This window comes from Cyprinodon variegatus, unplaced genomic scaffold, assembly GCF_000732505.1.
Source record: "Cyprinodon variegatus isolate N-32 unplaced genomic scaffold, C_variegatus-1.0 Scaffold276, whole genome shotgun sequence".
Classification (NCBI taxonomy): Eukaryota; Metazoa; Chordata; class Actinopteri; order Cyprinodontiformes; family Cyprinodontidae; genus Cyprinodon; species Cyprinodon variegatus.
In genome coordinates this window covers 32,327-58,169 of record NW_015150729.1, presented here as the reverse complement: position 1 = coordinate 58,169, position 25,843 = coordinate 32,327, and the positions used below count along the sequence as shown (strand labels likewise).

Genomic DNA, 25,843 nt, shown 5'->3' with positions numbered 1-25,843 from the left:
GAAACAGGACTAATCTCTGAAAAAAAGGCCAAAAATAAATGGAAGTTAAGTGAAAAAACAAACTGCAGAGGAATTTATGAGATGGTCGTAACAACATGCTACATGTCTTTAATTAAATTCTGCATTTTAATTCCCTAAAATGTTCGTAGAGAACCTGATGTTTTTGCATTGAATGCAGGATTTTTGACAAATTTGTTGGTTTGGGTTTCATCTTTCCGTTAGTTTTCTTCTGTAACTGTATCCTTGTTTGTTAGTACTACCTTCAAAAATATTGAGATACATTAACAGTCTTTCCCTGAGGCCAATGACTTTTCTTTTTTTTCTGTTTTTTAAGCTGCAGCGACTGAAGCGCTCTCTGTCCCTTAAGTCAGTCATTCGCAGCAAGAGTGTGGATAACTTTTTCCAGCGCAGCAACGGCGAATCTCAACTGGCCTCAGCCATCATCACCGTGCCACCACCTCAAACAGCTTCTCCCTTTTCTGATTCTCCTCTGACGTATGAGCTCTCACCCTCTCTTTCACCATCAATCAGTCCCAACCCTTCCCTGTCATCACCTTCCCCTTCAATTAGTCCTTCACTGTCCAGAAACTCAAAGAGCCAGCCAAAGTCTCAGGCTCAACCAGTCAAAACCCACTGTTTCCAGGACCATGTCTTCCGTAGGCCTACCACCTGCCAGAGATGCAGCCATATGATCCAAGGTAAGTCAATTATCACTGGTTATCGGATACTCTCAGTAATACCAGCATCTTTACTATTTGTTGTGCTTCTGACTGTAGCTTACCCAGAAAGTGATTGATTTAAGTCAGCCATGTGTTATTTGTTATTCGTTATATCCAGGAAATTCCAAACAGGGTCTGCGTTGTAAAGCCTGTAAGCTGGCGGCCCACCTTTGGTGTTCATCTGAGCTCTCTCAACTGGCCTGTAATGGCAAGGTAAGAGACTTCAGAGTCAGTGCCTCATAAGAAGGAAATTAGGAAATATATTTTAATCAAAAAAAGTACAGCAATGGGTACAAGACTCACAGAAAATATTAAATCTCACTTATCATTAGGGATACCCTGAGCCGATATTAATATCAGATATCAGTCCAATATTAGCCAAAAAACTGATATCGGATTTTATCAGGCCGCATTTAAAATCTGTGATATTTTTTTGCTGTTAGAAACACTCTGCTTCTGTTAAACATTTCTTATTGGTTAATTTTACATGGATCAGTTGTTTTCATACCTTTTGTTGTTTACTTTTGTTCCCATTTTAGTAATATTACTTTTTTATAACAGTTTCTTTATAGTATAGAATAATTAATGAAAGCTGGTATATATTATTACCATATCAGGTCAATAATGGATGCATTATCTGCATCGTAACTGAAATAAAAAAAAAGAAAATTGTATTAGGACAACCTTAATTATCAAGGCAAAATTAATATTTGCAATATTGCAAAGACAATGATCTTGTTTGATGCTGTATTCAGTAGTCTATTATATTTCAAGAGAAATTCACTCATATACCGCATGCCAATAATATATCACTAGTTAGGTGGCCTTTGGCTATGATGCCTCTAAACTTGGTTTTCGTAAATTTACTAAAACTCAATTACAATGGTGGGATCAATGTAAGATGTAAGAAAACAAGAGAAATTACAAAACAGGTAAATTCTGACTAATGTTGAAATATTTAGTAATATTGTTGCAATTGTTTTTTACAAAATCATTCAGCACCAAATGGATAGTAAAAATGACTTTCTTGCAGTTGTGAGTTAAACCTTAGTTTTTACAATGAGTGCAAATGACTGCACCTAGCTCCTGACAGCTGTTGGGTCTTACATCAGCTGCACTATAAAATCAGGGACTCATTGAAGAAATATGTTGCTATATAACATTACTGTGGTCATGTCCGCTGTTTGGAACAATTCCCAAACAAAACATCTGTTCAGCTGTCTGGTCGCAAACTTTGCGGTTCGGCTGTTTCTCCAGTCTAATTCAACAACTTCCCTCCCAGAGCTGACTATGAATAAGCTGAAATAACACACTTTATAGAAAACTCTAAAGAAGGAGAATAGAGTTAAACAAAATTTATAGTTAAAAAAATGGCCATGTGATTTTTTTTAATAATTTTTAGTTGTGTTTTTTACCTGCTGCTACCACTCTACATCCTGCTCTAGATGCTTTATAGCCAACATAGCTGGGCCTGGTGTGGATAAGAAAGCTTTCCATCACCTGTTGAGTATTTGATAGGATGTGTCTTCATTTAATCCACCTCAAATATTTAGAGTTCCTATATTTGCACAATTTGACAGCTTAAAGCACACTGGATAGAGTCCTTATTGATCAAAAACATGTGTTGCATGAACAGGAGTTTTATACCACAAGAGGTTAAAAAAAAAAAAGCTAAACAGACAGAATATTGACAAAAGATTCACTAAATAATGCATGAAATATGGAGAAATAAATTTGATAATGGAGAAGATGTTGCTGTTTTAAATAAACTTTTTCATAATGCTTTTAATGCACATTTAGTTGTTTTTTTTTTGTATAAAAGAAACGTTTTTATCTTACCAGAAGCGTGAAGTTACACATTTTATATGTAGTACTTAAATGTGCAGTGAAAGGAAATTTTAAGGGACAGATTATTAGCTAAAAATGCTTAAATGTCTATTTTGTACTGATCATTTATATACGGTTGACTTTGTTTTAGTTGCTCCTAGCTTCTTTCAGCAGTTTCATTTGCCATGAAGAAAAAATGTCACATGATTAATTAGATTTACTGTAATTGTTTCTAAAATGGCCTGGGAATGTGAATGTTCCTTAGAGAGAGGACACAAATTAAGAATGTTCAGCGTCAGCAGAATTAAACAGCATCTGGATGCCTAAAGTGTCTCACTGAGTCATTTGGCACAGCCTTTAGCCCGTGTAATATGCTCAGTTCCAAAACTCCTGGCTTGTAAAAAAAGAATAAAGCCCTTTTCAAAAGACAAAAAGGTAGAGGTATAACTGAAACATGGGTTGATTGTATATGAATAAAAGAGTAGCAGTGAGGGGAGGTTCTTTCTCCTCTCTTCCACATGCCATGCTTTATTAGTAGAAAACGGCTGAGTCTAGCAATAATAAAGTTCACGTCGTTACATTCCAGTATTTTGTCTGCCTTACGACCTTTCTGCCTCCTTACCTACACAGTGTTTCTCTGTGTTCCTCTCGCTTGTCTGGACGCAACATTTCCTACCTCTCCTCTAAACTTTGCTTTAAAATCAATATCTCTCTGTACCAGCTGGCCTGCCTAATTCAGTGTGAAATTTGCAGTGTTTGAGGAGAACACTATCCCTCGAGGATGTGCAAACTCTCACCAAGCCAGTGTCTTCTCTGATCTCTGTGCACTGATGGAAATGCCCTTTTTTAAATCAGAAATTTTGGGTGGAAATCATGCATATTAATTACAGGTTTTGCATGAACATGGTTAAATTTACATTTCTTTTAAATACTGTAATAAGGTAGTGTTTTTAGTGGCAGTTTGTGTTTTAGGTATGTACAAGATATAAAGCTAAAAAAATCTAGAAATTTAGAAGCAAATCAATAATTGCTATGTTGTGGGAAAATTATTTTTTCCACATAAAAGTATAGCCAAACCTTTGGGATTACTCTCGGCTTCAGATTTTTAGAGGAATCGATCCCTTTTAAACCTTTAGTTTAAAGGAGATTTTACAAACCAGTGGCCACAAAGACAATTGCCCCTTCAAGATACTTAAATTTTTCATAAGTTAGTTACTTAAGAGGACTTCCAACAATTTCTGCCAACAACAATCCCCCTGAAGCTTTGAAACCGGCTCTCTGTGCGACAAAGCAGCTCCTGAAGCAGCTATTCTGGTTATAACATAATTCAGATTTTACAACCCACTACTTTACATCTACCTTCCAATTTCTGCTCTCTGCTCCCTTTTCAAACTTGGCATTTATATGTTTCCTGACCATTTCAGATAAAAATAGTATCCAATCCTGGCTTTCAGTTCTATGGTAAAGGATCTGACTTTAGTCTTCCACTGAAAATGCAAAAACACATACCACAGCATTTTTACAAGGACGGCTGACAGTCGAGCAATATGCCGGAGGTCAGCAGGTTTACTTATCTTTCTATAACATTACATATACATTCCTTTATCACCAGAACTATGTAATGATTTAAACATTTAGAGGAGCGCCCATTTAAGGCCAGGTTACATTGGTTATCTTCTTTTTCCTTGCACATTTTGACCTTATAAGCTGACCATACACATTAGAATACCTTCTGAATCTAGCAACTTTTAATGACTGATCAAGTTAGTTCAGTAATCAATGTTAATTAATTGTTAAGATGCAATATACTCTTATTGGGAACGAGGGAATGCTGAGCACTGCACAAAATAATACTGCATATGCAAGAAAGCTGTACTCTCACAGCCTAAATCCTCTCAGTTGTATTCCAGCATATTAACCTTGGCTGATTGTGCACATTTTAACTGTTTACATCTAGGAGCACCAAATGATATGTGGGGAAAAAAAACTACTGATTAAGTTTATATGTTTCTGTTTGGAGAGTTAAGCCTATTAAGGCCAGCCTTTAAACACGGATGTTATTTTATGTTACTCGAAAAGTATTTCTATAATTAAATAATTTGATGTTACAGCAAAAGAATCAGAATTTCTTTTGCAAAAGAAATTCAAAAGAAATTCTAATTTCTTTTGCTGTAACATTAAATGATTTAAATATATAAAGTATTTCTATAATTATATAATTTTATGTTACAGCAAAAGAAATTCTGATTGGCCTTGTACATATATTTAACTACTTTTATATTGATACTGCAATGCATTAACAAAAAATATTTAGTAATAGATTTTATGTTAAATGTGAAGCTCTAAAAGCATTTTAAATGTATTTATTTGGGCCTTTGATGTAAACACAGTTGACCTTTGTATACTGTACTGGTGATAAAAGGCTGACTTGTCCCTGTTAGTTAATGTTTGGTTTTAAAAGGTTAAACAGAGAAGACTACATGCCCAGAACCCACTCCTTCAGCTTGAGTACTTTCCACCTCCAATTTATAAATCTAAAGGCTCAGATGGAGAAATGTCAACAGCAAATATTTGCTTTTGTTGTGAGGAGAGAAAGAGATAAATGCATAGTTACATGCAGTTGGGTCCTTTTCACAAATGACCTCCAATAAAACAGTTCATGTTATTCTGTTGGCATCCTATTATGCGTTTTCCCAAAGGTCCAAGCATGGCTTTATTTTGACTATTTTCAAGTGCAAGAGGCTCTTTTAACAAATGTGTTAAAAAGAATGTACCTCCTTAAAAAGACTTTGCTTTGTGCATTAATCTAGTAAAAATGTGATCTAAAGAAAGGAGAAGGCTAATTGCCATAATAAATAGATATATGAAAATTAATATTAATCAATGCATGCTGTGACATCAATAAAAGCTGTTGCAGATTAGAGCACAACTTCACTGACGGTATCAGATTAAGGCTGTGTTTTGATGCAGCCCGTCCCCCTGACGTCACATTCTGAACCATGCTTCCGCGGCATCTTTTCTTCCCCCTGGACCTCGCTCTGATGCAAAGAGAGATGCAAAGTTCCTGCTGGACATCATGTTACACGTTGTCCAATCTCCGGAACTATTGTCGATTTTTGCTAGAGAAAATGACTCCTCTTTAAAGGAGCTCTGAGATAAAAATCCAGCATAGTCTTGCTGGTACGCCCATTTAGATACAACGGATGAGGAATTTTTAAATCTCCGCCTTTCAATCAACCAAGATAGCACCTGGTTTCCGTCCTGGCCAGACGTCCTGTGTCTGGTGTGCCCTTCTGCGCTGTGAGCTGTGCTGACTTAAAGACCGTTGAGTCGTTGTCTGCTTTCCTGAGCTGTGAGCTGCTTCATTATTGGATTAATTGAAACTTAATTGATTTAACTTCTACCAAAGATCATTGTCACACATCTGTTTGCTATATATAATCTATGCTGCTAATCTGATGAACATCCCCTTAGTGCATTACAACAGCTGAGCTAATAAACTAAACATTAGCAAAGACTCTACCTCAAGAACTCATTTGTACTTCTTTATGTTTACTGATTGATTAATGTATTCTATGTTTATTCTAGTAGCTTGTGGTGTTTCATAGTTTATTTTATTTTAGATTACTTTATTGAACATATTAATAATACTGTGATAGGGATTATTTGGTAAAAAAAGCAACCCAAGCAACTTCCCTTGAGTTAACAACTTGAATAGACAGAGAATATTTTTGCTTAATTTATAAACTAACTTATTGCCATTTACTGATGGTAAAGACATTTTAACAGCTGCTCAAAAACGTTCAGCCACAAAGGTAAGCCATTAATAACACCTGGCAATTGAGCAATTTGTCAGTTATGATCATTTAACAAAAGATCATTACTTGATTTTATTGGTCCTTTGAGTGACATAGTAACTATAACTTCCAGTTTTCTTGGTGCCAGAGATTAGCTGATTTGTCTTTTATATTTACCTCAGTTTCATCTGGTTTTAACTTAAGGACTAATTTCGTTTTAATGAATTGTAAAGGATTCACAATGCAGGATGAGTTAGCAGTAAAAAAAAATTTACGGCATAAAGTATAACTTAAAACTGACACTAAGTCACAGGAGTCATAGAACAACAAGCAAGGAACATCTAGAGGAGCTACTGATATTGAGCAGTCAAACAGAACACACTAACAAAGAGAGGAAAGAACTAGATTTCCTACACGCAGGGTAGATTAATGAGAAAAGGCATGGAGGTCTGATGAGATAACCAGGTAAATATATAAAACAGCTGAGGAAAATATGGAAAGGATCTGGGAAGAAGAGTAATGAACCTGAGGAGACTAAGATTAAACTGTGAGAGACTCTGTAGAGAAAATATAGATATTAAAATACAAGGTTAAAATAACATGTAATCATTTTGTTCTCACTGACTGATATTAAATCAGACTCCCTCTTTTTCTGATGTAGTGCTGTTAGGATTGGAAAAAAATATTGTTATTTCATAAATAGAAATAATAACTTTTTGTGTGTTCAAATAAATAGTGCTTCTGGAGGCATCTCCTCAAATGCTTATGAAGATGCTGGTTAAAGCTCAGGAGAGTCTGTTGCTGCCCAAAGTGAAACAGGCTCTGTACTAACATGGGTTTAACAGCTGCTCGGGGAGGAAGAAGCCTTTACTCATAAAGCAACATAAAACTATGTTTACAGTTAAACACACGCATGGATGACAGTCTTAACTTATTGACATCCTGTGGTTTATTAAAACAAAACATGGCGTATTTGGTTGTATGTTTCTTTTTTTTATTAAATTTAGATTAAAATAAAAAACTTGAAACATTGAGAAAACATTATTCCTACTGAGGGGCACTCCAGCATTGTCTTTTGTAGGGGGTTTTGATGGCTGCATTTTAAAAATAGGAGGCATCATAAAGAAAAGACAATTATGCCAAAATACTGTAGCTACATTTCAGAATATTGGCCAGGTTGGTTTACTTCGTTACATGTAAACAAGCATAGAGCTAAGTCCATAGATCCAATCTGGAGACCTTTTAAATTTCTAAAGTTATATATAGGCCCAATGAAAGACTTTTAGCTGCAAGGATTTGCAATTCCTGTAAATCACCCATGTTTGTCTTTGGGCTTTGTTGAGTAACATTTGACCTTCTGCTGTCTCCTCTGCTCTCTTTGCATCTCTTCTGATATTTCAGTCTGGAGCCTTTAAGAGAAACTTTAGCTCTCCTCTGCTAACAATTGATCCACTGAGTATAGTGAAGGAGGCTCCGGCTGCTCAGGGTGAGTGGTGACAGCCCTGGTTGATTTGTTACAAAGGCAAGAGACCATAACGTCAGTTATGCTGTTTTATTTGTCTGGCTGAGTACAGAGACAGACAATGTCATCGTTGACCCCGTGTATGAGGCACTCCGCTACGGGACGTCATTGGCTCAGATGAGTCGTTCCAGCTTTGGAAGTATCTCTGAATCTCCTTGTGATGAGGTATAACATACACAACATGTTTGCCATTTTTTTAAATAAAGCCTGTATTAAACAGGAATTCTGCTGACTTTGCTTTCTTTATCAAAGGCAGAGACACTGCAAGGTAAACTAGAAAATCAACCCATTGCTGAAGAGGAAAATATTCCGGGAAGTAAGTCAAGTTTTTACATCTGTCTGCTAATTCTATGATATTCCCATTTCACTTTCTAGAAATGTAATATGAAATTAAATATTGCTGTAACCTATGTTATTTAATCAAACAACTTTCAGACTGTCATATGTTGTTGTGTGAACACACACGAGTTTTTTAAAAGATGTGCGCGTGCGAGAGCATGCACAAGTCCATTTCTCCACATGCATGCTCTGTTTAAAAGTTGCTGTTCTCATACAGGCTTACTGAACTCGAACATCCGCCCTCAGCCCTAAATCCCTCCACCACTATATAGCGCAGGGAATATATAGTTGACTCTATAGCGACACTCAGTTAACTTACCATTCAGACAGATGATCACTGCTTTTTTATCCGTTCGTCACGTAACTCTTTCTCTACTGCGCGGTGCCTGCTCCATAATTATTAGTCGCTGTTGTCGGTTACCGACAGCCTATGGAGACTGCGGGAAGCTGTGACAGCAAATCCCATAATGCTTTGTAAGAAAAGCTCTCAGCGCAAAGCATTCTGGGATATATTTGCCTCTTCTGGAGCTCTTCTTTTCGTCTTATACACTCCATTGACACTTTTTTTCTTACGACCCTCGGTCATTTTTAAAGAACTGTGGTGAGAAAGGTGAGGTTCTATGACTGTTTAAAATCGTAGCTCACCATACACATATATGCCTGAAAGTGCGCATGTGGAAAAAAGATATCTAACGGGATGACTAAATAAAGCGGCCTTATGTAAACATGTCAGCAGACTGATTGACAATTAGGAGGACCACTTATTTAGATAATACCGCCGGAAATAAAAGATCCTCCTTTATACCTTTAATTCTGCACCGAATGGAATAAATCCACAACAACCTAATACAAAATATAAGAATTTAATAACAATCATTTAGATCCAGTTCAAATATATTTCAGTGAAATATTGACTGAGTGAAACTCAGTAACAGAGTGAAACTGCCTGTAACAGTAGCTTCACTTCTGCCTTGCTGCCCTTGATGACAAAGTGTGACATGCTCACTCCCTCTATTGCTTCTTCTCTCCCTTTACTCTGCACTTTTACTCTTTCCTCTGTCTGCGTTTTACGTGTGGCCTTTCACATTGTCTGTCCTCCTCTTCATCTTCCCCTTTTCCCTTTTGTCATTGTTTATGTCTGTTTCTCCAGTGCTTACCCCTCCTGAAAGTGAGAAGGCTGATTCAGAGGACAGGGTCAGCCTGAAGGTGTGTAGTCAGCATTCTTCTCTTCTTTCAGTTTATTTTTACTAGCATAAACATCCTCAGTCATTTTTAGTTTCACTATTCTCATTGTAGTTTCACAAAAACAGAAATTTGATGACCGTGTTTAATCTAATTGTTTTGTTGTCGCCAGACTCCAAAGCGAGTAGAAGTTCACTCCATTCACACATATATCGCCCTCTACAAGTTTCTGCCTCAGGAGAAGAATGACCTGGAACTACAGTTAGTGATATTTCTTTGTGTACTTTGTTATTTTGCATGAATCAGAATGCCCAGGTGATATAGGGCATTCATACACCATCTGCCTGCTCAGCAGGATGATCATAGGGGGCTCAATTTGAAAAGGAGGAACATGCGGGGAGGCTGGGAAGGACAAACAGCTGCATTAATGCATATCAAAAAAAGTTTTCATATGTTAGCAGCTACAAATAACTCTGTTTGTAGTACAACACCTGGAACTAATTTGAAGATACTGAATCATAAAAGAGTAGCACAAGTTAAATTTATTTTTGCAGTAAATTTTTAAAGGGGCATAGTCACATTATACTGTATGCCTTGACAAAAAAAGACTAAAAACCATCTGATCACGATAAGATAAGACAAATGCATGCATCCATCCTGATAGGGCTTTAATAGTCTTTTTGAGCCTAAATAGAATTCCTGGACTAGGTGCAATTAGCTGAGATAAACGTGTTAATTGCGACAAATGCAAACAGGGGAAAAACATTTAAATAAAATAAAGATAAATCAGAGTGTAAAACTTTTCATTGGAATTGATACAAATTAAACACATAAGAGCACTACTTCACAGTAAGTTGTGAGATCCAAATTAAATCTGATTTTAAACTCATGATTCTAGCAGCAGTGACAAAAAAACTGCTCCTCTATATAATTTTGTCTGTACTTTAGCCGAAATCTTAAAGGTATAAGGGAGAATTTTCCCAATTTTTTTAAAGGGCCCTCTCTCCACTTTAAAAAAGGAATGCACATTCACAACCCTGTACCCGCTACCGACAGGAAACTCTTATTAAATGTTTGCGAGACCATGCATGGATTTCTCCAAATAGCATGCCAAACCTTACCTGTCGAGTACAAATTTCGCAACCGCAGCATCAGTGGGAAGCCTGACCTGTGCTTTCAGTGTACGCCATCGATTAAAAGAATCTCCCAAAAACACTCTGGCCTTGTTTCTCTCTTCTGAGGCCTTTCTCTTCTTTTCATAGACTTCGTAGACACTTTTTTTCTTGCGATCCGTGACCATTTTCAAGGAATCGCAGTGAGAAAAGCGAGCTTCAATGACTGGCTGAAACCGTAGCTCACCACACATATACACCTGAAAGTGCACATGCGCAGAAATTAGGAGAACCACTTATTTTGATGATTCACCCGTCAAAAAAAAAAACATCCTCCATTATACCTTTAACACGGCAGTGCTATAATTGGTATCAGTATTAATATGGATGTGCACTGACACAACAACCAATTGAACGCCTTCTCAAATGTAACTTTTTTCTTATGCTTTTTATACATCTCAAACCTTTTTCCTTTGTTTTATAAGTCATATAACATAATTATGCCCCTTTAAAGGCCATTTGTCAAATGATCAAATTAGCAAAGAAATGTACAGAAAGTTAGATGAGCTACTTAATGACCCGGGCATTATTTTAGTATAGCCTCCACACTGGAAAAAAAATCGAAATCTATATATGTCATTTTTTCTTAAACTTTGTGCAGTTTTTCTTGAATGAGGAGATGAGTGAGATAATTTTTCCCAATGGAACAAGACAATTTATATTTCTAATAATAAAAAAATAATTGCATTGTCTTATTTTAAGTGCATATTATCTTATGTTATTTCAAGAAAAAAAAATCTAATTCCATTGGCAGATCATCTTTTTATCTACTCAGATTAAGGGTAAATACACTTAAGGTAAGAAATGATTTATTTCTAGATCGTTTGCAGTGCGATAGAGGCGGTGGGGGGAGGAATGTTAAGGGGTTGAGTATTGGATTATGACTGGTAATCTGCTAAAGAAAAAACTTTACCTGGCCTAAACTAAAGCTCTCCATCTTAAACCCTGCAAACAATGCAATTTATTTATTGTAAATAATTGATTACCTGTTTGACAATTTATGGTAGCAGATTATAAGATTATTAGCCAAAGAAGAGTCATATCCCAATAGGGAAATCAATACAATAATGAACAGAAAAAAACGTGCACCTCATTTGGTGGGATTTGCTCTGTTAATCTGCAATCTAATCGAATTTAAGATCGAGATGTTTACGTTTGAGAGGGAGAGGGTGAATATATCAAAGAAAATCCATGCTTGGGTTCTTCTTTTTTTCGAGTTTGGATTTTGCCAGCCTACTGTTGCATAATTAAGATAATAAGGAGAAAACTCAAAAAAATAAAATACATGAAAATACTTACCAATATATCTAGAGTACCGTTGTTAAACCTTAACCTCAAAATCAAGATAACTCATTAGCTTAAGCTAACTTAGCTTTAGGATAAGGAGACATGCAAGGCTAAGATAAAAAGCTTCAGGGTAAACTAAGGTTAAAGTCATTTTGGCCAAGCAAAAACTGGAGTGCAGAAATTAAAGTCCACGCCAGCAGATAAGAAAGAATGTCATTCCCTCTTTTTCTGTTTTAACCACTACAAGCAACTATGAATTTTTTACCAGTTACACAATAGCTGCAGGAAACTCAAGGAAAACTAGTTTCCCAGATAATGTTTTGAGGGTTGGCTGTGAAATCTAAAAAACAGGGCTGTCATTTGTTCCTCGCAGCCTCAGAACAGAGAGCCAATTTCTCGTTTCTTAAAGAGCACAACCCTTAAGCCTAAACTGGAGGTAGAAAGAAAAGTAATTTGCTCACCTAATGTCAAGTAAATCTAAGTTGCTGAAGTGTGGGAATAATAATTCACATTGTATGTGGCATTCTTTGATTTTTAACGTGTGTGCCTGCAGGCCTGGCGACAGAATTCAAGTCATGGACGACTCCAACGAAGACTGGTGGAAGGTGGGTGGCACTCCATTGTAGTCTTCATCACCTGAATATTTCAAAAGCTGTACTTTTTACCCTTTCTACTAAAAGCTTTTCTACTATAAATATCCAGATTGCTTTTGAATACACACTATACCAGCCCATGTCTAATGCATCATATCACCTTGGGAAGCTGAAATACTTCTTAGCAGGGCAAAAATCAGCTTAGAGACAATCAGAGCAAATGGTGAATCAGTATAGTTACAATAAAAACATTATTTTTGATACATTTTTTAGCTATTTCTATGACTGGAAAATGACCACGCATTGTATTTATTTTCAATAATAAAGCTGTGTATGAAAGCTCACTGTGCAAATAAGAAAAACGTTTAATATAACAACAATGTTTTTAGTGTTTAAAATGGTATTTCTTCTTCAAGCTTTACATTTTATTGATCATTAATTAGATTTGACTGGTATTAGATCTGAAGGATTGTGTTCTATATGCTGGCATAATTTAGCTATTTTCCAAGATCTCTGTTTTTGACAGCTACTTTTTTCCATATATTGTATATTTGTTACCCATGTCCAGAGGTTCAATACCCTACATAAATATCAATTTATATATTTGTATTTAAATGTTGAAAAGTCCCCCAAGAACTTATTCCAGTAAGAGTAAACACATGTTTGGTAAAAGGGCTTCCCAAGTACTAAGTAACTGAAAATACCCTTTTATTTACTATTTGGAATCATGTTATAGGAGCAGACAGACCAAAATGCCAAGTTCTTGTATTTAAATATTATAATTATATTAAAGCAACATCATTCCGTAATTGTAGAATAAAAATAAAGTTAGCAAAGACAACTCTTTTTTTCAGCAAACGGTTTATGAAACTAATGCGGCATTCAGACACATTTTTGGTGTCAAAAACGCTTGAACGCCAAAACTTGGACGTTGGGTTAAAACCTGGTCAAGTTGCTTTGATGTTTCGACGCTCTGGATGCTCTGCACTCTGGTTATCTGCTTTGTTTTATAGCTACAAGCTAGATAACAGCTTGGCTTTATTTACTTTGACTTGGAAAAATAGTTTTGAAATGGTTTTAAGCAAGAAAGTCCACTTCTAAAGATCATCTGTGCAGTCAGTTCATCAGGATTATAATCCCACTAAAATATGCATGTCTTGTTCAGAGCGCCAGACTTCCAGTATACTGCCGGGATGCAGAGCTGAATATCCCAGTTGAAAGCGCTCTCTGTGGGCGATTTCCCACTGCCATTTGTAGTGGCTGGAAATTAATATAACGAGTACCAGAATGATTTGCCATAGTTCATAAAGAAAAGTTTTAGTGCAGTAACAATGATCAAAGCTCGCTCTCTTTTCCTTGTACATCCATTTTTCTGGCTTTTTTTTTAAACCTTTGGAGTTTGACCACTTGATATTTATTTATTTTTCATATGCAGAAGCTCTGCAGAAACGATAACAGCTTGCATGTAGGATCTGTCTCCCCGACACCAGAACACTCAGATGCCCCACTTGGATGCACAGCCGGAACCCCTTGACGGCGTCCACCATAAACTTTGCATGTAAATCAGACGCCTTTCCAGCTAAGAACGTGCCCAGTCTGAACACACCACAATTACTACAATACATTCTGTAAATGGTGTAGGATTTTGCAATTTTTTTGAGACCCACCCTCTCCACTTTTAAAAAAAAATACACATGCACAACCCTGTATGTCCTCCCAAGAAGGGACGTCTATTTAACACATGCAAGAGCGTATACAAGCCCATTTCTTCTATTTCACGCTTTGTTTAAAAGTTGCTATTTGCATCGCTCATACAAGCTTACTTTCCGAAAGAAGATTTAAAATTTTTCCACTATGTCAGACTCACCAACAGTAAGTAAAATGAGGACGAGCACATAGGACGGCCTTTTGTAAACACATCACCAGAATGATTGACAATTAGGAGGACCACTTATTTTGATGTACACCCAGAAAAAGAACATCTTCCACTATACCTTTAACTTGGTTCTGCTGAAAGAAAATAAGCCTTTTTTTCCAAATAAAATAGTGGTGATTTTTTACAAACTGTCTGTGTGTGTTAAGCATTCTTGGTTAAAACCCAACTTGTTTGTTATTTTTGCCTAGATGTAGTTACTTATTTTGAGTGCAGTGGCCAAAAATGTTGCTAAAGAATAGAAATAATTCATAATGGTATTAGAAATAAAAAGAATTGTGCAGTAAAACTAATTACAAAAGTACTTATTTTTTTTCAAAAGGTTACTTTTGCTAATAACACTAAGTAAAAGTAACTAACCCACCTCTGCCTCTGTCACTTCACTTTATTACACTCATATTGAGACTTATTTGGTTTGATTTCTTTGTATGTGTGGGTTAATTTTTTTTTTTTCTCTATCAGTTTGTAATTTTATCCCTATTATCAATATATTTACTTAGAAAAAGTCTTTAAATGTTTAATATTTAAATTACTGTGTTCCATTAACCTCCAATAAATCTAGCAGAGCAGAGAGAAACTATATCTGTGTAGAGCAGCAGGCCGAGTGTTTGTGGATGAGTAACTCTGTTCTGTTTACCAGGGGAAAAGCAGAGACAAGGTGGGATTTTTCCCAGCCAACTTTGTCCAACGAGTCCGACCGGGTGAGCGGGTGTGGAAGGTCACCGCTGCTTTCCATGGCAACAGAGACAAAGGCCAGATGACTGTGAGAGAGAATCAGGTGAGCAACCATTAAGTGCACACATTTTTTCCATCTCCTCCATACACACACAATCGCTGGAGGCCTTTTTTTTTATCTGTAAGTGGATGCAAATTAATACAGAAAGTATTAAAATAACCAAGGGCAGCAGTATGTTGCTTTCAGTAACTGCTCAGTCGCTACCGAGGTCCTCAAAGCATTCCCTCACGGTGCTCCTGTTCTATGCCCCTCTCCTCCCAATCCCCCCCCCCCCTCTTTGCAGATCTGCATTGGGAAAAATGAGGAGACTGATGGCTTCCTTCGGCTAACCAGTGGGAAGAAAAGAGGCCTTGTCCCTGTGACGTTTTTGCTAGAAATATGATTGCAATTCTGCATATTTTTCCTTGATCCTCAGATTTAACAAAGGAGCTCACATTGATGGAGGAATACTCAGGAGTGTTTAGCAAGGACCTTGCTGACAACCACCCAGCCTCCTCCACCCAACCAAATATCGCTGCTAAAGCTTAAGTGGAAAACAACCTGCAGATCTGGCTTTTGGCTGAAGATTAGGACAACCAGGAGCTTCTTTAGAGCGACTTTGCTTGTAGCACAGCTTCACTTTGTGGGGTTTCCTTTATCCTCGCAAGAGATATGTAGCAGTTATTTTCAAGAGACTGAGTGTGAAGGTGCTCTGGCTACCTCATTAGCCGTCAACACTGGCCACTCATTCAAAAAAGGAGAAAATACCTTTTTGTCATGGCATCATGGAATCATGGCATGGTTAAGCTGTTAGTGAAAAGAAACCACGATAAGACACTGGGTGTATATTGTTGCTTGTGCAAACCCTTTTATGAAGAGTGGAGTTTTAAAAAACCACAAAGTTTTGTCTTTTACTGATTTCACTCAAAATGTCCAGGTTTCATAGTACATATATCACATTCTTAATGTGCATACACATCTTCCATATATAATGATTCAGGTACTACCAAGTAATAACAGCTTTAACTTCCTCCAATTAAAGTCACAACAAACACTTTCTCTCATACAACCAGTGCACACTTGAGGGTTTTCTCTGCATCCCAAAATGCCCTTTGGTGATTACAGTGTGGCGCATTTGCACTCTTCACAGTTTCAATGTGACAAATACTTGCATGCACCTTGGGGAGCTCTTGGTTTGTCCTTCAAATGTTGTCTCTTCACACACAATAAAAGAGTTTGTATTTTCACTTTATTCTATGTAGCTCAATTAACCATTAGGATCTGCATCCTGTTGTTGCATCATAGACATGATTTATCTCTATCTAACGTCCCGTATTATTAACATGTGTCATGCAATAGAGAAGAGCATAAAGAGTCAATCAACCACGGTGATCGATTAAAAGCCATATTCAGTTGTCTGTGATAGAAGTGCTAAATGCTGTAACTCTTTTCTACAGACAACTAATTTTATAGCTGTGACACATTGATGGAAATATAATTGATAACAAAACCACCTCTTTTAATCGATTTCGCTGTCATAAATAATAAGGCTTAGTTTAATTAATAATTATTAAAATGTACTTGTGTGTATAGCCTTAAAACACTGTGTGTATGTATGTATATTCACTCCTGAAAGCATGCTACCACAGTTTTGCAGCTATGCTGGAGCCATTCGATCTTATCTGCAGGAGGTTCAAGTTTAATGTGTTATACATGAAGTATGTATGACCCTTTTTGCTCAATTACCATCTCGCCCTGTCAGCACAAATATTTCAAGATACTATGCACAACAGTTCTAGTCACAAAATTTTGTTTGCATCCTATTTTCAAAGCAACTCAACTTGTCTTTGTCACCCAGTGGTTTTGAAAAGATTTAAAACTGGACTTTGAAATTGCCTGTCTTGTGTATACACCATACTATTTCAATATAATCCTCACTGACTAGAACTAGGGTTGGCTCAGGATAACAATTACCCGTTTAATTGCACATGTTCCAAGCTAGTTCTTAGCATGATTGGTCATCATGTGATCTTCACATATGCTAATAAAGTTGAATGAATCCTAAGCATGTCTTTGTTTATTGAAGAAATAATTCCTTCTTCAGTTATTGATGTTTTAATAAAAAGACTTTTCAATCATAAACAATCTTTACTGTGATACTCCTAAATAGATTCATTTTTATCACTTGTAAGTGATTTCCTCTCATAATGAATCCAATGGCTCATTAAAGGTTTGTTAGGTAACAAGCAGCATCATAAAAAATAAAGAAATACAGAATGATTCGGTCAGGGATAAGGTTTGCAAAGTTCACATTGAAAAATACCCTCACCTTTGAAGATCTCACACCAGTTAAATGTCTCTTCTGAGAATATTGTAAGGCACAACTGCTAACCTACGTTGCTTTCTATCTAAAATAAGAGACTAGTTGAGCAAAAAATGGGCTAAGCCACCAATGGATTAATGGTACTTTATTCGTCACTCTGGAGGAGCTGTGTACCTGAACAAGCTCAGGATGGAGTATTATTGAGAGCTATTCCTAAGCGATCAACATTTTTTATAGAAAATTTAAAGTGTTGCAGAAGCCAAACATGAAAAAATGTGCAGGGGATCTACAAAGACTGCATGCAATAATGTTCGGTCTGGCCATAGTGTAAATGAGCAAACTACATGCGCTACCCGCACTCTGAAATTGTTTGTACAGAAAGAAATGGTTTAGTTGCAAGTAATATTAAAAGAAAATGGTTATTTAAGAAATTATGAGGATGAAGAATATTATTTCTAATGCACTTTACATAGGTATCTCAACTGCTACAAAACAAAATAAAAATGATAATAGCAAAGATTTAATTTAAAGGATTAGATATCAATCAAAGAACCTGGAAAGCTGACTTTGTCAAATACTCCCTAAAAATCGAACACTAAACCGTTGGGTTTACTTCCTAAAACTTCTCACAACACCAAGTTGACACAAGATATTGCAAAACCTTTTTAATGCAAATGATTGTACTTAATGTTGTGCCCTATTAAGAAAATTAAGCAGAAGTGATACAATATTTAAGTACAACCATGGTGTTTTAGGTTTGGTTTTGCTTCCTGCTAAATTAAAGGTGTTAGCAATTGAAATTCAGACTTTTGCATGTGAAAACCTGTGTTATTGTTGAGCCTCATTTAAAACCTGTCAGACAATCAGGAGTCCGAATGTCGCTTGTTTTTGTTTTTTTGTGGGATCTTTGTTGAAAGTAGGAAAGCCCAAAAAGACACTCCCTATTTTGGGCATCCTGCTCCTCTTTGGCGAAGAGTGTTTACAGAAACCAGATTTGCTTTCATCACACCGATCTCTATTCCACCAAAAGGGACATTTCCAGCAATAAGGGAATCACCAGCATGCAGTTGGTTAGTGTTGCTGTTTGTGTAACATTTTGCCTGTTGACCTGGAAATTATGGAAAACGAAACCATGACAAACTGCTAAAGTTGCTGACACTACATCTACATGAACTTGCAAACTCACCAGTCAGATTTACCTTTGCAAGAAAAAAGGGGTATGGGATTTCTGATGAATTTAAGATTATATATGTAAAATACCAGGTTACTAGTCTACTACTAATCTTTTTTCCCAAATATTCTATGCTACTATAATTTTTGCTGACAAACCAAACATGTTATTATTTGTACAGAGTCTTTTCCTCGTCTGCCATTGTTCCTCCTTTGTCGTTCATAATGACCCAAAGAGATTTTTAAGCTTGAGTTTGCACCTGACTTTTAAATTAACACAAAATAGATGAAAATTGTTCTTGCAATCACTTTCCGGATTGATTTATCACTTTGAGGGTGTTAAATATATTATTTACATATCCTCTACATATAAGTTTGCATGACTGGACATTACAATACGATCGACATATTCATGAAGCCACATAAGCAAAAAAAAAAAAAAAATTGCACTTTGTATGAAGATCAGCTGTGCACATGTAAATATGTTTGCTCTTGTTTCAATACATGCAAATCTTTTGAGTACCAGACCATATATATTACCCGTGCCTGCAAGCTCCAGTTTAAATTATTCCAGCCCAACCCAAGACGAGTCGGCCAATCACATTGCAGGATTATGTTTTCAGGCCGGTGATATCTGAAGAAAGCAATAACTGCTGAGCCGACGGTCAAACCAAACATGACAGGGCAGGAGGACTCACTTGTAACTGTAACATTTGTTTTGCCAGAATCCAGGCAAAACTTTGAAAGAGGAACAGCGGAGCGTAAAAGTGTACATTGTGGTTTCTCACTACATCTGCTGCTATTTGATTCATTGTCATGATTGGCTAAAACTAAGGTTCTGCTTCTTTACCTGAACATCTTCAAAACAAGCAGTCCTGGATTAATAAGATGTAAAAATAAACTTGATTGCTACACATTATGAATCTGGTTTGTCAGGTTATCTATATAAAGTGGAAAACTAACTGTGAGCAGCAAGTCTTTACTGTTAAATGGTCATCATGGTAGCAGCATCATACTATGGCAATTCTACTGCAAAGATACGGAAGTTTTTCAGAGCTGATAGAAGAATGGATAGAGCTAAATACCGGGCAATGCTGTAGGAAAACCTGAAGAAGGCTGCAAGTGAGTTTAGTCAGGGCTGGTCTATCACTTTTAAAAACACAATGACCCTAAACCAGGGTTAACTGGTATAGGGTCACAGTTTAATCAATAGCTTTAATCAAATTGTGTCAAAGTTGAGACCTTGATCCAATTCAGAATTTGCAGTGAGACCAGAAAGCGGATGTACAGATACGTCTTCTGTCCAACACATTTTAATGCTTGTTCTTCCCCCAAACTATTTAATATTTTGAAAAAAGCATCAAGTTTGTCATCCATAAGAAAATAAAAAGAAAACATGAAACTAAATGGTTCCCCTCATTTAGTCTTGTGAGCAGACTATGAATCATTCATTTACGATATGCAGTTTAACCTCACATTTACTAAGTAATTTCACAGCTAATTTCACAAGTTGTTTACTGGAACATATTTTTTCTCCTTTCATGACCCTTTCTCCTCCAATTCTCAGAGCTCTTTCCTTTGAATTGACAGTAACAAGACTGTTTTTTCTTAATAACCATAAATAAAACGATTAAATACCAAGAAAATAATTTGCGACAGAGGAGTTGCTGGCAGGGCGTAGACTTAGTTGGCAAAGAGAGCACCCTGTCTCTCTTGAGCTTGTGTTTCACCCTGCTGTGGTGTGAGGAACATTTCTCAAATCATGACCCAGTTCTGCTATCATAGTGGATCACATGTGATTTTCATTTGTGCCAAGGCAGACAGAAATGCATGGGACTGGCAGTACATCAATTTTGATTAAAAAAAAATTGTGAAATTGCTGAAATCGGAGCTATAGATGGTGTGCTGCTCTAAAAAAAGGAGACCTTACTTTTAAGACAGAAAGCTGAAATTCTCATTCATCCTTTCAAACAACAAAAAAAAAAACTATACAGCTGTGGTTCTTTTCAATCATACAGCCACAAGCAAGATACCTTAAATGGATAATTAATTGTCAAGCATGATCGCTAACATCTTTGGATCTTTAAAATAAAGCAGCATATGCATGACAGACTCCCGGTCAGCAGGATCCATGATCTCAGCTTAGTAATCGGAACAGGAAGCAGAAATATTGCTAAAACTGAGAAAAAAAATATCAGGCTCAAAATAGAATGTGATTAACCAGCCATAAAGAGGAAAAGAAGCACTGTTAGAGGGGAAATAAAGCCTTTTCATGCTTGCTGACGAAACACTATGGACCTCTGCGTCAGATTTGAAAATAAAAATAATCCCTCGTTTTTTAAAATTCTGCGTTAGTTGAGATTAATACTCAAGTATGTATGCTTGAAGCCGCATGAGCAGGAAAATATCCTCATACAGCAATGCATCTTGTTAATAAAAGGTACAGATTTATCAGGTGTACCAAGCTGATATGCTGCGTCTAGACTTTAGCCTTATCGCTGCCTGCAGGTATGAGAAAGCTCAGCAAAACAGTGGAGATTTACTGCACTCGGATGTAGAGCTTACAGTTTGGTTTTCGTCTTAGTAATCAGGTTTGAGAAATGCAACTTGTCCAAAAGAAAACAGCCTGAGAATATGTCTGAGATAGATATTTCTCAAAGGGGTGATTTTTGGAATCCAATATATATTCCCTAAATAATCAGTAGCATTGGCTATACTTTAGAGGCTTTTAAACCTTTGATAGAAAATTGATGTGAATAGATTGTATAGGAAATAACAAATCCCAAAGCATGGCATTGCATGTATATTTAATCTCAAAACACTTTTTTCACCAAAAGAGACTGAGCTGCCTGATTACTTGCCCCCTCTAAGAAGCACCTAAGTTTACCGCATTGCGCCTGTCCAGTAAGCAATACGCCCTCTATAACGAGCAGCGGTGTAAGGCAGAGCACAATCATGGCTTAATGACTAATGTTTTAGTTAAAATATGTTTTTTCAACATTAAAAGATCTCAGACTTTATTTAGCCTTTCTAGATAAAACCCAGGAAGATTCTAAGGTTCCTTGACTAAGGGGGGCCCCCATAAGAAGAAGAAAAGATATGTCCTGCTATATTTTAAATATGACATTAAATCCAGCAGTAAAATAAATAATCTTTAGTGTAATTTTTCAGAAGTAAAAAGTGAAACAAAGCCCAAATATATTGACAAACATCCCCTTCCCCCCATGAAATTGCAAGAAATGGTTTAGTCCTTGGGGCCTGCATGGCACATCAGATCCCCTGCTGTCAGCAGCAGCGTCTTGTTCACAAAATTCACATTTGCCTGACGTATGTTTAATCCATTTTAAATAGTGTATTATTTAATCCTGTATGCCCAAATCTAAGTCTTGAAATAACTGTTTCCTTTCTTCTGCTTTTATTCTACTATCCTAATTTCTCAGACTTTCCGTTGAATCCTATAAAACCATTTTCCTCTCCTTTCTTCTTGAGAGCGAGCTCTAGAAGACTGAGTCGTATATAAAGAAGCAGGAGCAGGTGGATTAAATGAGCAGCAATTGGAAACCGGGCAGAGTTAGGCAGGTGAATGAAATGAGCAATTAGGCCAGCCCTCAGAGCCATGATCATGACAAAACATGTTCTGAGGGTCAGCATAAAAACACTCTGTCCTTTTATTAAAGTTATAGTGAACCCTAAAAGGACTTTATTTTAAACATCCAAAACTATTTTCTGTTCATGTATACATAGATAATTTTTTTTTTTTTTTAATTAGGTTTTTTTTTTTTTGAGGGGTTGTTTTTTTCTGTAAAGTTAATGTATATTTACCTTTTTCATTTTTGGATAATTTTTCTTTGTTGAAATCTTACAATAAAAATAACATTGAAAATATAAATAAATCATACTCTTCGGTGCATCTTTATAGCTTTTTTAAAGCTTGCATCAAATTTTGTTTTGGAAGGGGGCCCAATATATATATCTTTCATGCGGCCCTAAATTCCTGGCGGTGCCCCTGCCTGTGACTGCCGCATCTAGTACCAAATCCTCTATATATGGATCTTACAATTAACCCTGTGCGCCACCACCGCAGCACATCAAGGTGTATGTTTGGCAAAACTTTATTGAATGATCTATTGGTTTGTGCAGTCGACTCTGAAAGAGATTTTAGTTCAAAGCATAGAAAGTGTCATTTGCAATCATTTAAAATTGTAAAAATGTACACTCCAGACCATCGCTCTAAAATCCAATTTTTTTTTTTGCCAGTTTACCCCCCACACCCCCCTAAAGTGTTCTATCAGTGATGATGAGACAATAATCATAAATTATTTAAAAAATTTCACTAGTCTCTTAAAATGTTTTAAAGGTAAATTTACCAATAATCTGCAATCACTCACACTTAAAACTATTTTTTTCACAGTGGGAAAACATCCAAAGACATAGCCATTTCCTCTGGGTTATATTGCAATAGCTGCATTTCCACTGCATTTTAAAATTTCATTAAAGCCCAACAAAAAAGGGTATAGACATATCCAAGGTACTGTGTAGGTTAAAGGTATGTTATAAATCTGCCATAGAGCATCAGTACTGTCTGAAATGATGATTTCTACCATATGGTACGTTGTGTACCATATGGTAGTTTCCCCCCCCCACCCTTTCTGATGTTTCTCTGAATAAAACCCAAGACACCTCAGAGAATCCACCAGTGTTCCAGTTGTGCAGATCTGCCCCACCTTCCCAACCTGCTTCAGTACTTATGCTGAAAGCAGCAGGATTCACACGGCTCAGTCTTCAAGCATAACCACTTTTTTCTACTTATCACCTTCCTCTTCAACCTTAGGGCTATTAAGTATCTTTGATGTGATCTTTGGCCTCTTGACCTTCCTACAATGAGAATCAAGTAGCCCAATTAGTGAATGAGGACACTAGGATGCAGCCCTTGGCTCCAAAGTGAGGGTGTTTATTTCTTCTCAACTCAATGTTATCTATTCCTTTTGATCAAGAAGTTATGAAGGCTTCAATTTGCTTCAGTGTTTACGCTTGTTAATGATTGCAGGCCCCGTGGTGATTTATCTTCACATTAGGCTGCAGCTTTGCATTAGATACACAGACAAAGTAGATCTTCCATCCCCCTAATCATTAAGTAAATACTGCCTCTTTTAGTCTCCACAGTGTCCTGGTTGCTTCCCTGTAATGTTTCTCTGTAAACCTTTATAATTTATATAAATAATGAAGACTGTTCAGCCCACAAAAGATTTAGAGCAAAAATATGTTTTTGCCCTTTGAATAATTATTGAATGTTATTTGTACAGCATGATACCATTTTTTACAGTGTAGCAAGCCAGATAAGTGCTCATTGTAAGCCAAAAAGCAGCCTCTGCTTTTAAACAGAAATCAGACTCTGTTTTGTATATTTTGCAAAGACATAAGAGTTTCATCAGGTGTATTGTGCAAAAACTGCTGTATTTCTGTATAAATGCTCAGAAATTTGACAGCAGGCCCCTGTAGTGCTTCTCCACTAAACTCAAGCTTGTTTTGCTCTTTAAATGCTTTCTTAATAAACTCCTAAATCTTAAAAGCATACTTCAATATCTATTTGGCTTCTGAAAAAAAGGATTTCACATACAAGTAGAAGAGCTTCTTTTCAACTCCTCAAAACTCCTCTGTGTTAAATTTCCTTACATCTAGACAGATTTTTTTTTATTTTATTTAACATATACTAAGCTATTTTTTGCTTTCTGTGCTAAATTCAACAACTCAACAAGAAAAAAGAAAGAAACTTGTTGAATATAGCTGCACAGAGATTGGACTACTGTGCAGCAAAAAAAAAAAGAAATTATTTATATATATATATATATATATATATATATATATATATATATATATATATATATATATATATATATATATATATATATATATTGTTTTTCATAACTGGGAACACAAAAAGCAAAGTTAGATGTTTTCACATTTTCAAATGAAGATGGAGAGACAAACAACTCAGCCGGAAGCTTTATCCATACTAAAAATGTCAGAACACGTGGAATAATTTGCAATGCTTCAAATCTTGTTTGTTTCCAAATGTTTTCCATTATTATTCATAAACGTCTTTCTAATCTTAGATATTTTTTTTTCCAGTGGAACTTGAAAACCTAAATTCATTTATTCCGAAATTTTTCATATTTTTCACACCAATAAAAGGCGATGCAGGAATTATTGCATCAGTGTGGCTTGGCATTAAAGCAATTATTAACAGGTTTCTCAATTTGGCACCTACTTATTTAACTGTGTACTGGTGTCTTTGGCAGAATGGGCAGCTGTCGAGTCCTGCTGGAAAACAAAATTAGCATCTCCATTAAGCTTATTACTGAAATGAAGCATGAAGGACTGCCTTCCTGGTAGATGACTGGGCTGACTTCGGACAGAGGACAGATACCAGCAGACAATATGAGCCACAAAATCAGTGGTCTTACACTCAAATCCTCAAGGGTTGGTGCTCTGCAACATTTATGCATCTCAATACTTGCTTTACCCCCATATGCAAATTGAAAAGATGTGCACTTGGTTGTAGTGCAGGTTTAGTCTGAAGTGCACAAGCTCCAAGCATGAAAACATTGGAGAACTGAGATGCTAAAGTATCTGTGCGGCCTCTCTCTCATAAAAAGAGACAGAAAATTATGGGTCTTTCTTGTCCCAGTTTCTGCAATATTACTGCTAGAAAAGACATTTAAAAACTGCAATAAGAAATTGTTTTATATTCAGACAAGTACAGAATAGAAAAAATCTGAATTCTTTTAAAACACCCGAAAACGTATTTCTTTTAAACACAGGGGCTTGTTTTGTTTATTTTGTTTTTACTTTATTCACGAGTAAACAGATATACAATTTAAACAAGAGGTACCAAACAAAACCATCAGAATATACAGGAAGATATGCGGGGGGGAATACATTCAGCTGGATCACAAGGCTATGGAGGAAAGAAAATGAAAATTAACACATTTTAGAATTTAAAATATTCAGATTATATTACATTATATATTTCCCTTAAAGTTGAATATTTTTTGATAGTAAAGTATCTCTGAAAATCATTTAAGACTTCTTTCCATTTGCAGCAGCAATAAATATTTGAAGATCAAAAGGACCAAATAAGACTGTAAATGTAGCGTAATTGTGCAAATTCAAAGTAAAAAATGTTCACTATTTTGACTGAAAACTATTGACCATTTGCAGTTTAAAAAAAAAAATTATATATATATATATATATATATATATA

At 36.1% G+C, this 25,843-nt stretch overlaps 1 protein-coding gene across 1 annotated transcript in view; it reads left to right on the top strand.

Annotated features, from left to right (window-relative positions):
• Window positions 1–16,922, top strand: part of LOC107089990 (SH3 and cysteine-rich domain-containing protein 2-like) — a 45,828-nt gene extending 28,906 nt beyond the window's left edge. Inside the window, exons 2-11 of the mRNA XM_015383089.1 lie at window positions 335–698; window positions 838–932; window positions 7,745–7,829; window positions 7,918–8,030; window positions 8,118–8,181; window positions 9,355–9,410; window positions 9,559–9,647; window positions 12,399–12,450; window positions 15,012–15,149; window positions 15,391–16,922. Coding sequence (XP_015238575.1) covers window positions 335–698; window positions 838–932; window positions 7,745–7,829; window positions 7,918–8,030; window positions 8,118–8,181; window positions 9,355–9,410; window positions 9,559–9,647; window positions 12,399–12,450; window positions 15,012–15,149; window positions 15,391–15,489 — 1,155 coding nt within the window. The 3' untranslated portion in view covers window positions 15,490–16,922. The remainder of the gene's footprint in view (window positions 1–334; window positions 699–837; window positions 933–7,744; window positions 7,830–7,917; window positions 8,031–8,117; window positions 8,182–9,354; window positions 9,411–9,558; window positions 9,648–12,398; window positions 12,451–15,011; window positions 15,150–15,390) is intronic.
• Window positions 16,923–25,843: the final 8,921 nt, after the last annotated feature.